Source organism: Echeneis naucrates, chromosome 20 (genome assembly GCF_900963305.1).
Source record: "Echeneis naucrates chromosome 20, fEcheNa1.1, whole genome shotgun sequence".
Lineage (NCBI taxonomy): Eukaryota > Metazoa > Chordata > Actinopteri > Carangiformes > Echeneidae > Echeneis > Echeneis naucrates.
Window position 1 is genome coordinate 5,433,440 of NC_042530.1, and position 15,515 is coordinate 5,448,954.

General features: G+C 39.2%; 3 protein-coding genes across 5 annotated transcripts in view; 2 read left to right on the forward strand and 1 right to left on the reverse strand.

The window, feature by feature from the left end:
* Positions 1-286: 286 nt before the first annotated feature.
* On the forward strand, positions 287-3,132 carry chmp4c (charged multivesicular body protein 4C). Of its 2 annotated transcripts, none has more exons than XM_029529284.1 (5): positions 287-611; positions 1,054-1,231; positions 1,637-1,745; positions 1,956-2,082; positions 2,628-3,132. In XM_029529284.1, the coding sequence occupies exons 1-5, from the start codon at positions 401-403 to the stop codon at positions 2,687-2,689; spliced, it is 687 nt and encodes a 228-aa protein (XP_029385144.1). In that variant the 5' UTR covers positions 287-400; the 3' UTR covers positions 2,690-3,132. The 2 variants fall into 2 exon arrangements, with proteins under 2 accessions (XP_029385144.1, XP_029385145.1); XM_029529285.1 differs by having other exon boundaries at positions 1,956-2,076.
* A 484-nt stretch (positions 3,133-3,616) lies between these two features.
* Positions 3,617-8,973, forward strand: gimap4 (GTPase IMAP family member 4). Its single transcript, XM_029529524.1, has 3 exons — positions 3,617-3,751; positions 4,479-5,243; positions 5,577-8,973. The coding sequence occupies exons 1-3, from the start codon at positions 3,721-3,723 to the stop codon at positions 5,600-5,602; spliced, it is 822 nt and encodes a 273-aa protein (XP_029385384.1). The 5' UTR covers positions 3,617-3,720; the 3' UTR covers positions 5,603-8,973.
* A 2,417-nt stretch (positions 8,974-11,390) lies between these two features.
* The window catches only part of plxdc2b (plexin domain containing 2b), a 69,576-nt gene continuing 65,451 nt past the window's right edge, over positions 11,391-15,515 (reverse strand). Inside the window, exons 13-14 of one of the 2 annotated variants that reach the window (XM_029529241.1) lie at positions 13,234-13,391; positions 11,391-12,330 (exon numbers count right to left, since the gene is read on the reverse strand). In XM_029529241.1, coding sequence (XP_029385101.1) covers positions 12,211-12,330; positions 13,234-13,391 — 278 coding nt within the window. In that variant the 3' untranslated portion in view covers positions 11,391-12,210. The remainder of the gene's footprint in view (positions 12,331-13,233; positions 13,392-15,515) is intronic. The other variant, XM_029529242.1, reaches the window with a different exon arrangement.

A 15,515-nucleotide genomic window follows, 5' to 3' on the forward strand; every position in this document is an offset into this window, starting at 1 on the left:
TTGAATCGCTTTTAAGTGCATATTGTATAATTATATGAGCCTTTCATTTCCTTACGATGTCAATATTATTTTCTTCTTTCGCTCAAAACAATAAATGAGCACATCCGTCATAATTCGTGGTAAGACTAATGTTAAAAAGTCGTTTTGTTTTTTTTACATTTTTTAAATGATGGGGGAAAAGACGTTTCAGGGCGAAATGGAGGCAGAGGGTCAGGTGACATTACGTCACTCAGGTATGGGTTAAAGGTGTGGTGAAAGGTGCGTTCACTGGCTCGTTTGAATTGAAAGTGCAAAGTCGCCCAACAGGAAAATCTGCCAGCAACACACTGCCTGTAGAGACACTGGACTGGATCCCCGGAGCTGTGATTCTTCGGACAGATCGACCCAAAGGCTGATAAAAATGAGCAAAATCTCCAAACTTTTCAAGGGGAGCTCATCGAGCTCCTCAAAGTCCAAACACCACCGGTCGAAGGGAGGACCGTCCCCGCAGGAGGCCATCCATAAACTGAGGGAAACGGAGGAAATGTTGACGAAGAAGCAGGAATACCTGGAGAAGAGGATAGAGCAGGAAATAGCAATAGCTAAGAAACATGGCACAAAAAACAAGAGAGGTATGTTTTTATATTTGTTAGAAGTGAATTAATTAATGTTTTTAACGAAGCCCACAGTCTATCTTCATTTGTGAGTATTATGGTATATTAGCTATTGTCTTTTGTAGGCAAATAATCAGCTGAATCTTATCTCAGGTATGAAAATGTGGTTGAAGGGGTTTCATTCTCACACCGCCCATAATGTTGTTTTGGTTGCCTCATCAAATGAGCAAATTCAACTGACATAGCAGCAACAAGTACAAGGTTGTGTAAAGTGAAGTGACAGAGGAGAAAAAATAACATCGGTGTTCAGGGTGTTTCAGCATTACTTAGGTGAATCACCTCAGACTAAAAATAAGCATTATGTAATGGGAGGAACCGTTTTTGTTCCCAACCAGTGTATAAGGTATGAAATTGTCAGACACATAAGTGATAAGTGAATTCTGAAATCTCTCTGTATCAGCTGCTCTGCAGGCCCTGAAGAGGAAGAAGCGTTTGGAGCAGCAGCTAACACAGATTGATGGCACGCTCTCCACCATCGAGTTTCAGAGAGAAGCTTTGGAAAACTCACACACCAACACAGAGGTCCTGAAGAATATGGGATATGCTGCCAAGGCCATGAAACAAGTCCATGAGAACATGTAAGAACCTGCTGGTATAAACAAAAAAACTGACATGAATTTGTATTAATTTACCTGCATAGTCTAAAATTGGTGCAGAGCAAAAATGGTATATTTTTTATGGAAGACCCAAATGTGTACCTATTTTTAAAGGATGCTTTACAAGACATTTGAACTGGAAAACTGCAAAGGGGTGTATTTTTTATTCATAAAGGCCTAAGAAAAAATATGAAATCAATGCAAAGATGCACAGATTATTTTAAGTCATGTGTAGCAACCCTTAATGTAAACATTTCTGATGTTTGAGTTGCCATTTTAGATATATATTTTTAGGCTAATATTTGGCCAGTGCGATAGGTGAACTTGGGTTTAAACTTGAGTTTATGATAATTTTAACAGTGCTATTTTATCTCCTCTGTTTTTCAGGGACATTGACAAAATAGATGATCTGATGCAGGATATTACAGAGCAACAGGACGTGGCTCAAGAGATCAGTGAGGCCATTTCCAGGCCTTTCGGCGAGACATTTGATGAGGTTGATATCTTTTCTTCCTCCTCTGTCAAAATCAACATGCTCTTATTTTTTTCTGTCATATCTGTGTTGCCACTTTTTTTTTTTTACACAACAAATGTCCTAAAATATGTGCAGTATTTTCTGGTGTTACCTAGTAATACATTCCTTGCTCTTAATGCATCTGACAGAACTCTGCAATGGTTATCCTTGGTGTTTTGTTTTGTTTTTTAGGATGAGCTGCTAGCAGAGCTAGCAGAGTTGGAACAGGAGGACCTTGAGGAGAACTTGAAGACTATGGGTGGACTACCAAGTGTACCCAGCTCCAGACTGCCTTCAGCGCGGCCCAGTCAGCGTGCAAGTAAGTATATCACAGCACAGGCCTAAAACAATAAATACAGTTTTTATCCCAGTTGTATATATTTCAAAATGTATGTAGCAGTTATACAATGCTATCAACTGATACTTATGTATACATGAATGTAAAGTGGGCAAACATTATATTAAAAGAAAAAACATAATAACATATTGAGATAATAGTAGGGGAAAAGTTCCCTGAAGATTTTCAATGTTTGCAAATCAGTAAAAAGTCATCATAGTTGGAGTTAAAAAAATAAAAAAATAAATAAATTTGGTGAATGTAATTAACAGAAAATGCTAATTTGACAGGAAATAAAGAGAGAAGTGGTAGGACACAACACAAAAAAATATTGGCTCTCGTAAGCCACCAGCACATATTAACACAAATTAAGATTAATTATAGATTTTTAGAAAAATTCATTATTCCATTAATGGGTGAAGTAACCACAGATTAATAAAATTGTTTTCAGCTATATCCTTTACATTGAATCTCCCATTATAATGTGGTAGTAAAGTTAACCGTTAATTGTTTCCTTCTTTTTACAGCAACCAAGAAAAGGGTTGAAGATGATGACGACATGCGTATGCTGGCATCGTGGGCAACTTGAGTACAGCTGCCTTATGCTTACTGAAAGTTGCACACAGGCATATGAAGTTTTCTTGAAGATTTAAAAAAAATATATATATTATCTTTGAGGGTTTAATTCTTTTTTTTTTTTTCTTTTTTTTTTTTTTTTTAAGGGATGATGAAGTGCATTATTTTCAACCTCCTTGTTCATAACTTTATAATGCTGCTTGGAAGGATATGTGTATCAAGAAGTGAAAAGTTTTTAAGTGAAGGAATTAAGAAACTGCGATTTTAAATATGCTTTTCTTTTCTTTACTTTTTATGTGTCATTCATGGTCAACCCCAGACTGTACTGCTTACATAAGCCCAATGAAGATATGATGGGGAGTGTGATGTCTTGAGCAAAATGCTGTAAATACACTTTGCTGTTAATATATTGCTTTTTCATTTTAAATAATAAAATAATTATTGAAGTATTGTCAATTATTGTCTAATCTCATAATCAGAAATACTCTATTAAAGGTGCTTCAGAAAAAGTAGAAATGGAAATCCAAAATATCACAAGAATGTGTACACCCACAAATGACACAATAGATAGATATAAAAACAAATATTAGCACAAAGTAAGAGGTAATCAAGATGAAAGGCTCTGTGATAGGTAAGTTAAGTGAAAATATTAGAATAAAAGATAGTATATATTAAGTATTGATAAGTTCAGGCAAACATCAGGTGCAGTAGTGACGATCTTGATCTATCTGTTGTATCAATATTGGTGAATAAGGAGTCCCATAGATATTGTTCAGCATGGATTTGTCTGTAATATCATTAGTTTTATAGCTTTTAATGCTAAATATTGTCACTCATTTACTGTAAAGTTTCCGCCTGTATAGCTATGTCGCATCCGGTTCGCTTTCCTTTTATTTTGAAAGGCTTGGCCGGAAAGCTCCGTCTCTGCGTTGCTGTTAGCTTGTGACTCTTACAAAGGGGGAAATCCTGCTCCGCTGAATTAGCCTCCAAAAAGTCAACCAGCACCCGAAACCGGCAAATAATCGGAATAAAACCCGATCCAACATGGAGACGGACAAACCACAGCGCACCACAGGTAAGCTGCTGAAGTTTTTATCTTAAAAAAAAAAAAAAAAAAAACAGCCGCCAAGCTGTCAAACAAACATGGCGGATTTTAGCGGCTAAGTTAGCCAGCAGTTTTCAGCTCGGTGCCTCAGACTGTCACAGCAGGCTTCCTGGACATTTCATCTTTTTCAGATAAGTCCAAATCTGGGAGGTTTGTTTCCCTGAAACTCACACAAACACACTGCCGAGCTGCATGCAATCTCCCGGATGACAGCAAAGTTTTAATTGGGCTCATATTTATACTTGTTAAATAACATATCCCACTAAAAAGATAGTAATACATCGTATATTATTTATCTGTGCACTGTAACAAAGAACAGGAAATGAAACTTGGAAATTTGGAGATGATATTAAAGTCCCGTTTTTTTTTTTAGTAAATATACATGTTTTTTATTGTGAACATATGTTGAACTGGTTTTTGCTTGATGGACGAAAGTTTAATGTGGGAAAGTTGGTTTTCACTGCTATGAATGTTGTTAGAGTTGTAATACTCTAATAACACAGATATAAATATAATTTAATTTAATTTAAATAAAGTTTTATTCAATTTAACAGACTATGCAATAAAACAAGCTAATAGGTGTATTTATTTGTAAATGAAACAGTAGTAAGGTAAGCTTATCTGAAACAATCACTATTAACAGTCTTTAAATGGTCTTTACATGCCAGTTACATTGTGCTGCATCCCATCCTAACAGACGGTCCTGGAACAGAAAGGGCGGCTAAGGAGACAGAAGCAGCAGCTCCAGCAGCCAACCACCTGCCTGAGATCAGTGTGGTGGTGTTGGGGTGGAGATGGCCTGGGAAGAGCCTGACTGCCAACACTATAATGGGCAGAGAGGAATTTCACCTGGAGCGAGCGGCAGAGTTTTGCGTTAAGAGGCAAACTGAGGTGCAGGGGCGGCAGGTGACTGTCGTGGACACCCCGGGGTGGTTCTCCACCCAGGACACACCGCCCTCCTATAAAGAGGAGCTGGTGAGAGGAGCTTCTCTCACCCCTCCAGGTCCACATGCCTTCCTGCTGGTCATCCCAGTAGGCATGTTCACAGAGGTGGACCGTGCACGAATCGAGGAGCACGTGAGCCTCTTTGGGGAGAATGTGTGGAAGCATACTATTGTGGTTTTCACCTGGGCGGAGGTTTTGAAGAAAATTTCAATAGAGAGGTACATTCGCAGGGAGGGCAAGGATCTGCAGTGGGTGTTGGAAAAGTGTAAGCGAAGGTACTTCGTCATAAATAATTGCATATATGGGGAGCATCCACAGGTAGGACGCTTGATGGAGAGGGTTGAGAAGATGGTGGCCGAAGAAGGGGGATACTACAAGCCAAAGGAGGGGGGGCAAGAGAAGAAAACACTTGATGAGAACAAGAACCCAGCTGGAGAGCTGCACAATCTGGGGGCACGACCCAAACAAAACTCTGGCCTGAGTTTGTCTAAAGCCATGCAAGTGGATTCCCTTTCCAGTAAGTCATTTCTGTGCATTTCCTGTCAACGTAAGTGAATTAACAGATTTTTAGCTCCAAAACTGTGAAGCATGTGAAAGCACTGTTGACATATTGTTATTTTTAAGGATATGACTTATTTGTAACTCCTCTGTCCAGTAAGTTATTGAGCAATGTTAGCTCAGTCATTTCCTCCTGCAGTCTCCATTACAACCTTAGAAAGGGAGGGGAAGAAAAGCACAACATTAAAACAATATCTACATCACAGTATTTTAGCTAAGTCCATGTAAATAAAATATTTAGAAAAAAGTGTAAACTGGAGTCATATGAGTAATTGACTGTGTCCATTTCCAGATCAACCAGACACTCCCGACTACTGAAACTACTACTGTAAAGCATGACCTATGGAGCCATTACCGCCTTACTGACCTGATGGCCACACTGCATGTTTGATAGAAAGGAAAAGGGTAATCAACTGAAATGTAACTGAATGTACAAACAAATATGATTTATTTTATTTATTTTTTTAATGGCGTGCTCTCTGACTGATGATATGGGAGGCATTTTCAACATAGGCGCCTTTCTCTCTTCCCCTGTTTTAACATGCATTGATATTTTGTTTGTTAGTGTGAAATATATTTGTCGGTTTGTGACAGTGTCTTTCGGGCTGTGTGACAGGTCAGATTGAATTTGATCTAAAACAAGGAGGCACAAATTTTAAAATTTAGTTGCTATTTTTAATCTCAGTGTGTACACTCCTTAGCCGAGGCAGATACCAATGGCAGAACTGCACTATATTGTTTCTATAGTATTCTGTTGGTGATGTTGGAGGGAATTGCTTTTTTTTAACGATTTCCATTTGTTGTGACCAAACTGTAAATGCTTCTCTAATTCTGTCATGTTTATTACACTCTCAGTGTACAGTTGTAAAGCACTTGAGCAGTTATTGATTTTTGTCTGTTGCTTAAATCGGGGGTTTCACTAGCTTTCCTCTCTGAGATGGCCAGTGAGTTACGTGCACTGTCAGAGAGCCAAGGCTTTTTAGAGACGACGATATGACTGTGAAGTGATTTGTTTAGAAGACTCAGTAACACAATCAAAGGTTCTACATAGTAAATATGTCAAAGCACATTGATGTAGAGTTTCCATGTGGTTATGACAATGTGGAGTGACCATTAGTTGCCTTATGGAGCAGATGATCCTGTTTGAAATGAGCTTAACAATGTTCTGTTAGACCTCAAGGATGCACGGTGTAAATATAAGATGCCTTTGTTTTGTAAGTTCCACAGGGAAGCTCTAAGTTTTTGTTGGTGGAAAAATGAGAACTGGTTTTGTCAGTAGACCAAATAATAGACCAACTATTTGTTGTGTTGTCATGAGATATTGGTCTGTATGTCTACACGACAATAACAATAAGAACTAGGTTAAAAAGTTACATATTCCACATGGGTAAAGCAACATTTAATATGTGTTTTTAGGCAGACTTCAATACTGAATTTAGCACCTTTTTCAAAAAAGATGGCTCTTGAACAAGGTGGAGTCATCTGCTCTGGACACACACTCTTGTGTTGCAAAGCCATTTTACATAGGCCTCTTTTGTGAGCCTGACTGAGACTGAATCTGAGGGTCAGCCACCACATAAGTCTTGCCGTGCTCCACTACCACTGGAGAAGCTTGTTTAAGGAACAACACAGTAGATGGATACACGCTGTAATTAACTATGGTTGTGTTGCCCAGCTGGATGTCCTGCTTGTTGTTGGGCCTCAAACCAGCATGTGTTTGCTGTATGCAGTGTAAAAGAGCCCTTTAAAGGAGTGGCCTTAAGAATAAACAGCTGCTCACAGTGTTGAATCCTTGCTTTGCATATCTGAGAGCCACAGCTCAGTTCACTTTGGTTAACAGTTAACTCAGTATACCCAATTTATTCCTTAAAATTCACAGCATTGATCATTGGCCATCAGTTCCAGATCTACATTTCGATCTAGTTGGACCTCGTTTTAACTTGGCTAGAAAGCAGATCACTAGGTATGAGCCAGGACTCACAGCAACTTTAAACGTTTTAATCATATGAATGCTGTAAACGTATTACCTCTGTCTCTTAAAAGCGGCTTCTGCATTTTTCAGTGTGAATCTATTTTTTTATTCATTACAGAGTGAAGCAGATCAAATAATGTCTGCTCATATATAGGACTGTTCCACTGTGGGGAAATACTGATGTGTGTTGACAATAGAGATAGAAATGTTGGACAGGAAACTGCCATGATATCAACCTATCATACACTCATATCGGCTATTTAACATTCAGGGGATTAATGATTAAACACAATTACACCACTACAGATGTACCTCCTACTTTACTGTGTTTAATGTCACTTGGTTGGCAGAGTAACCTTTCTTGCTTCATTTAATGAGTGCTTTATTGTGTATTTTTTCTTCCTTTAAGCCCAAATAAGTGTGTATTTTTCTCTACTGAAAGTGTGGTGCCTTTTCCTTAAACATTTGATGTGAACTTTTACCATCCAGGCATTACATTCATTACTGTTTTATCTGCAGATTATTTTGATTGATCATTTTTTTGTTTGATTGAACCTATTGGTCATTTAGCCCTTGAAATGTCAGAAGAGTGTGGAAAATACGTGTGTTGCCTTTAAATTAGTTAAAAATTAGTCAAAAATTAAGACATTTAATCCATCATGTTATTTTTAAAGCTAGAACTAGCAAAGGATTTAATATTGTCTTTAGGTGATCACTGAAATGCAGAAAAACAACTGCACATGAACCTCTCAGTTACTTCATTTATAATATAAATACATTTTCAGAATATAGTATACAGTCCCAATTTATGAGACAGCTATTCATAAATGAAGTGTGAAGCCAAAAACCTACATTAGTTACTTTGATATTTTGGCCACTAGATGGCAGGAAGATACCATCTCACGGTAGATGGAAGTGTTTACAGCAGCTGCAGCTTCATGATTCACAGCTCTGGTATGACCTTGCCCACAACGGATTCATTAACTTGATTTTAGGAATGTAATAGCTGGGTGTCCAACTATTAACACCCACTTATGACAGTTTATAGGCAAAATGTGCAGTGTTTTTTTTTTTCCTCGTTACACCCTCACTATAAAGTTATTAAAAGTTAAAAACCTCTTCTTGTCCTTCGTGCCAATGAACTAGTCCGGTCCTGAATAATGAGGCCTCCTAACTCGTACCGCCTTCGTGCCTTCTTTTCACAGACCTTTCTGAGCTCTGCTCCATCCCTCGCTTTCTTTGTCTTGTTTTCGCAGCTTCTTCTCTAAACCTGCTGTGGAGCCGTATCTCCTCAATCTGAAGGCAGGCGGTTCCACTCTCTACCTGATCCGATGAGTTCATAGAAACCAGACTGTCACGCTTTTTCTGCACAGAGACAATGTAAAGGAGAAAATCATGTTTTGTTTTGTTTTGTTTTTTTAGACAAGTAAAAAAGACAATGTACAGGTAACTGACAAGCAATGAATGAACACTGACAGCAAAAAAAATCAGTTTGCTGTCAGTCATATGCTGGCTTTACTCCAAATAAATCTCTCCCAAGATCCTTTTGACGTTTTTAGTTATGCATTTTTTAATTAATTTTGGTGGCATTTAAGTCAGAATAATGCATCATTGTGCCAGTTTCCCAGCTGCTCATTGATTTTTTTGTTATATTTGTGTTCAGAATGCATACATGAATACTAATAAATGCTGGAAAGATGACAGTGGTTAAGTCCAAGAAATTTTGCTCCCACGGTGCTGCTTTGTGTTGAGTCCTTAAATTTCCAAACAGGTGTTGCACTCACAAACACAAGCAGTTGTGCACAAGTGTGAGTGTTTTTAACAACATTGTTTATTATTTCAAATGTAATCAAAATAACAGTAGTTACAGAAAGTACAGACAGCCATGGTACTGTGTGATTTTTGAGCCTTATTATGTGCTATGGAGTGTGGAGATAACATAAAAAGGTCATAGCTGAACACTGAACTGTTTGCATTCAGCTCTGGTTATCATCACCCGATTCAACTCATAAGTCAGAGAAGAAAGAGCAGCACACAGCAGTTACCCATCCCAACAACACCACCATGCTGCTTTATCATCATCATTATCATCATCATCATCATCAACATGTCAAAGAAAAAATGTTAAGAAAGTTGGAGTTAAAGCCATTAGTCAAGCCCAGTGAAGCGAGTGAAGGTTTGGCTGCCTGAAAACCAGCTGTTAGATGTTCAGACTGTTCGGGCTTTTGAAGACTCCAACCATCAGCCACTCTCTGATTGTGTTTGGAGAGCAATCACAAAAACACTTGCAGTTTCAGGTGCCAGTGTACAACAAGCTGACGTTCAGAGTAATTGCAAATAGCATTTCTCCACAGGGATCATAGTCTGAAAAATATCTGCAGGCATCAAGAAGCCTACTTTTAAAATTAAACGGCTCTTCTTTCCTGCAAATCGCAATTGTGAAAAGGAAGGACTCATCAAATGGGGGCTTTGTTGTGAGGACGCATCAGAGCTCAGTGGAGTTATAAAGATGAGTGCGTGAGGAATCAGTGAGTCCATAGTTTGGTTTCAGACTTCATGACACTTAGGCGGGTGTTGGTTACAAATAAGAGTGTCTTTAGGGATTAAATGCTTAAAGGCCTTTAGGAGTTGGACTGAGTAACCAATTGGTCTGGCAAATGTAACTCTCACAAAATATTTGTGCCTCAGGTGTATTAGGGCATGTTTGGGTCCAATTTAGCTGAACTAACCAACTTTTTTTTTTTTTATTTAATTTTATTTATTTTAACAGACAAAAAATGTTTCATGTCGACTGTTTGTGTCTTCAGGGATTTTTTTCAACCTTTAAAAAAAAACAAAAAACAAAAAACACAACCTCGATGGTTAATTGTCTTTAAGAAGACTGAATAAGTTGCGTTACAGTGGTTAACTACAACTGGACGATTGCCGCTTGGAGGACGTGTTTACCGAAAATACATTAGAAATTTAAACCAGTAATCTACTGCACGCTCCACTGACTGGTCTGCTCTGTGTGGTGGTTTGCTCAGTATTGAGGTAAATATCGCGCACTCAGATGCTGATTAGTCTTTGGTCTCGATGTGATGGTGATGAGGTGTGGAATTTTTTTATTATTTTTTTTATCCAGGTGCATTTTCAGTGTCAAACTGAAGGGGTGTGATATTGCACGTTAATTTTTTCAGTAGAATTCCAGGATAGTGTTTGATAGTGTAAAATGAGTCTACAATCATTGGTGTAAAACGTGATTTTGTCTGGAAATAATGTGCAACAGTAGAAATGAAACGAGTGATTGAATTTGCTCAGTCAGAAGCCTTGTGTTTCGATCGGTAACAGCAATGACTGGAACAGTATTCACATTTAAGTAAAAAAGTACAGAAAAAAAGGCTACTCATAAAAAATAAAATTTTTCAGTACTGTTACTGCTATACTAAAAATGTTTGCCATGAGTTACCTGAATCTGCAAATGTTTTGGCCTTGGTATATACATTTACATGTTAATAAGGATGAGTCAATCAGAGTTAATATGGACACAGAAATGGTTATGCTGGCAACATACTGGAAAAGGAAACCACACTGTAGAAATCATGAAAAACTCCAACTAGACCAGTGTGTTTTTCTGGCTCACACAAACTGTATCCAGATACTTTAGATTCAAATCAATAAGAATCAACTGTGCAGAGCCAGCTCAAACATATGCACCCGTAAAGCAGGTGGATATCCAGTCACCACTGTAAACTGCTCTCTTTTGCATTCATACACGCATTCACACGCTCACACACACACACACACGCACACATTTTAGAAAATATATTCACACTCACAAGCGCCTGTCTTGCAATTTTGCATTAGTACCACATGTCAAATGAGAAAAATAAAAGTTCATGGGAAAAAAAAATGTGCAAATCCCAGACAGGGACGAAATGGCACAGCAATAGTGAAAAAAGCAAAAATAAAAAAAAATTTAAAAGTATAAAATGGTGTCAATGACATAAGGAATCAAAGAACCACTCAAATTAGAGAGAAGGAGAGAGTGTGCCCATCACCCACTCAAAACCCCCCCCCCAAAAAAACACTGATATATTCTCAGTGGACCAAAAAACTAAAAACAAACAAAACAAAAACAAAAAAAAAACCCCAACTTGCTCTTCATTTTCAGAAAATGAAACCAGCCAAACATCACAAACTAATTCAACAAAATGCTGAATGTTCAGAGCTTTACTCTGCGGTGTGATCGATCGCAGTGACAGAAGTTCAGCTCACGTCATATCGCACAGCCTCAGCCTCTCTGTGCAGAGCGGGCTGTGGAAAAGTCAATTAAGCCTGCTATTGTATTGAAAAGCAATACCTACGGTCTATACAGATATATGTGCCAACCCCTGTGAAAAACAACGCACCGAAAGAAAGAATGAAAGAAAAGAAAAGGAGAAAAAAAAACCTGATGGATATACAAAGGCCTATACTGAATCACCCCACTGACATTAAAGTGAAAATCTCTGTTCACATACTCTGTATTGTTTCCGAAAATATATATTGTATAATTCACCCCCCCCCCACACACACACACACACACACCAGTAGCAGTCTAGGCAGTCAGGCTGTACAATCCCTCCATGGCAACACAACAGCAGCCATCCAAACTCTTAACCAATGGAGACTGAGTTGATGACATCAAAGCTGTCCCCTCCCTCTGTCCCCTGGCAGGTCAGTTCCTGTCCAACAGGAGCTGGACCGTGTGTTTGTCTGGGATCGGTTTATCAGGGCTTTCTCACTTCCTGCATCCAGTCTCATCTAGTACTTGATGGGCCGGTGCAGCAGCCTTCAACAAGTCAATGTGTACACTGAGCGCCTCCTAGCATCAGCAGATCCTGGAGGTTTCCTGGTGAGGAGGAGGAGGGAGGACAGCTGACACTGGAGGTGGTGGGGTGGTGGGGGCAGGGGAAGTTGGCCGCAGGGACGTTCAGCACTGCTCAGACTCGATGAAGCCCTCCTTCTCCTGGCCCACCGGCTCCACCTCAGCGTAGGCTGGGTGACCTGACCCCCGGCGAAACTTCATGGCCGGCCACCTGCTCGGGCGTCTCTGCAATGGTGGGCAGGAGAAGACAAGTATGAGGACAGAGTTTGGGAAAAAGGTCAGGGGTCACTGTGTCGTCGTGGATAAAGGAAGGAGGCTTGTCTGTCTGCAATCTGAGCTACGATAACCAACTCTGCTGTGACGTGTGTTGACAGTAATTTCACTTGCTGTTTTAGTGGTCCTAAGACTTAACAATAAAAAGTATGAAATCTAAATTTTAATTTGTGAAGCAGATTGTTGTTTTTTTCTGATTTCCTACTCAGAAAAGGTACCAATCCAGAGTTAAAAAAAAAAAAATTTATTTATTGAGCTTGTCTTGTCTGGAATTTAGATTTGTTTTAGGTGAATTCAGATTGACTCACATTGAGAACTAGTATGTGTACCAAGTTCCGTCATCCCACCTCTAAAAATCCTGATCCATATTTATGAATCATGAAATGAGGAACACAAGAGATTTGTCCTGAGACAATTCTCTGCAGATGATGTGTTTTTATGACGACACTTTGGAGCAGACATTTATTCTTGACTGATTACACAGGAATGTCTGAAAAATCTGTCTCCTCACATCTTAAGTTTGTACAAATTCCACAGTTAATATTCTGGCAAACAAGAACTGTCTACAGTTTTTTTAAATTGCAAAAGTTGAGTGGTCAGACTAAATACTGGACATCTTTTCCCTGCAAAGAAAACATTCAGGATTGCATTTCCAAAATTCAGGAAAATATGATCATATAATCAGTCAATATATCAACAGGTTGTGGACATATCTTCTTTTATACTTAAGTAAAAGCAAACTTTCTATAATTATCCTTTGGATCCAAAAGCTCGGTGTAACTGTTGCAAGAAGATTCTAAGTTCAATCCCGGGGGCCTTTCTCTTCTCTTTGTTTCCTCAAGGTGAACTACTCACCTCGATGAGGAAGAGGCTGGCGGCTGAGGTGGGGTGATGGTAGATGTAGACGGTGATCAGAACGCCGGCAACCATGATGAGCATTACCAGCAGGATACCGAGGATCAGGCCAGTGTGTAGAGGATGTGCATCTGGCATCCTGCCCACAGTGTTGTCCGCTGGCATCACCAAATGAAAACAACAACATAAAATTGGCTTTTATACAGGGATACAGATATTGTCAAAGCGTTAGAGCACTGCTGGGGTCAGGGGTTTGCTTTACATACTTAAAACTCCTTGTTTTTGTTTTTGTTTTTTTTTTACTGGAGTTTTATTGTTGACCAAAAGGGGGCACTCATCATTCATCAATGCCATAATATCTGACATCCCTCCAAATGGACTTTCTAGATGTCAAAGTTTTGCTAAATGTCACCACTTTGAAAAGGACGACATATTTAATCTCAAAGTAAAAGCAGTGACATCTCTATTGCAATCAATTCCACTCAACTCACTGTGAATGTTTGAGTGGATTGAATACGGTTGCTATGTCTTAAACACGGTGATCGAGAAGACATTGCCTTCACTTAAAAAAAATAAAAAATAAACTCAAGGTTCAAAATCTGTGGTGCGATTGTTCTTTCTGTTTGGTATTCACAAGCAGCTCTCTCCTCTTGAGTAGGAGGTAATCCCACGCCAAGGTTTGCGGTGTACGGTTGCGATAGGCGGAGGAAGCAGGCCTAGGGATGCTGATACCGATTCCCATAGTAAGCTCCAGTTATTGCACTGCAACCTTATGAGGGTGTATATAGTGACTGCATAATAGGTCCAACACTGGGCACTAACACTTTCTCAGATTCATATTGGAGCCTTAAATTCGACCCAGCAGGTCTTTTAAGAGTTCTTCTGAAGACGATACCAGTGTCCTGTAACCTGTTATGAATCTGTTTTGAATCACCTGCAAATGTTCCGCTGGGACAATGCACAGAATAAAACACAAAGTGAACAGGGGTTGGACACATCCCAGCACAGACACACTGACCATGGCAGGAAAGAACTAATGAAGCCTTTATTAAGCCTCATAGCTCATCCCACATAGATTTATAACAGGTTCAGCAGAGATCTCCTCTCCAGCAGACTTCAAGAGTAACTCAGGAGTCTCACTTCTCAGACAAAATTTTAGAAACTGACATGACGACATTTTAGCTATTGAGTGGGATACTTATCACAGTCTGAGGAGGCTTGTGCTCTGTTTGTTTTTTGTCTGAAAGTCGTTTTCATGCGTTTATCTGTCAGCGCTTCAGAGTCCGAGAGCCATTTATTGGTGGAAGCACAAATGATGTAACAGGCTGTTAGCCCGCCGTGTTAGCAGGGGGCATGAGCAAGAGATGTAGACACAATGAAAAATCAACAGCCTAGCAGCTAAATAAGCAGCAGGAAGCAAGTGGGTCTCTCTGGAATCCAAGAAGAGAGCAGAGGCTTCAAAATGAGGCTTCACGATATCATTTTGGGTTACTGACAGTCAGCACATTGCCCTGAGTTCATTCTCCATTAGCTTTATCTTTATGACAGCTCAAACCTAAAGAGAGCTGGTAAACACTAATGGACAACTGAGCTCTGAGACAGCGATAAAATGCATTAGAGCTTTTGGGTGAGGACAAATGAAATGGGTGGAAGTCCAGCCAACCTCTCCTTTTTTAACTCCACTTTAGTGCCATGGCAGTAGCCCAGGAGAGTAACATTTATTTAATGGGAAAATGGAAATTAGGAAATAAATACAGATACAAACGGAGTGGACTGAAATATCTGCCTGTTTGTAAACAGGTTCTGATGAGTGAAGCTGAACGCATCCTAATCATCTTTACATGGACTGACATTTTAAAGTTATTCTGATTACTTACACTTGCATAAATACCCAGTAATTATAAAACGTACCCTCAAGCAATTTGTCGTCTTTGACTTGAACAAAAGAAATTGTTTTTTTTTTTTGTTTTTTTTTTTTGTCAGTGTGATAATCCAAGTCCCTGTCCCACAGTTACTTCTCAACCTTGAATATCATTATTGTGAGCCAGGAGGTGAAAAATGGTTAGATACATGAATAAAAAGCAGAGATGTCATCACACTGCGGGGCACTGCAGTGATGAGAAACATGCAGCGTTTGTTTAATGAAAAGTGTGATAGAAGCTGTGGCTTTCCACTTCCTCTCAAGCAGGAAATTAAACATTTGTGAAGCTATCGCTGAACAGTTATAGAGCTGGGAATCATTTCAGAGTTTGGTATGTTTTTAACATAATAGCAACTAAAAC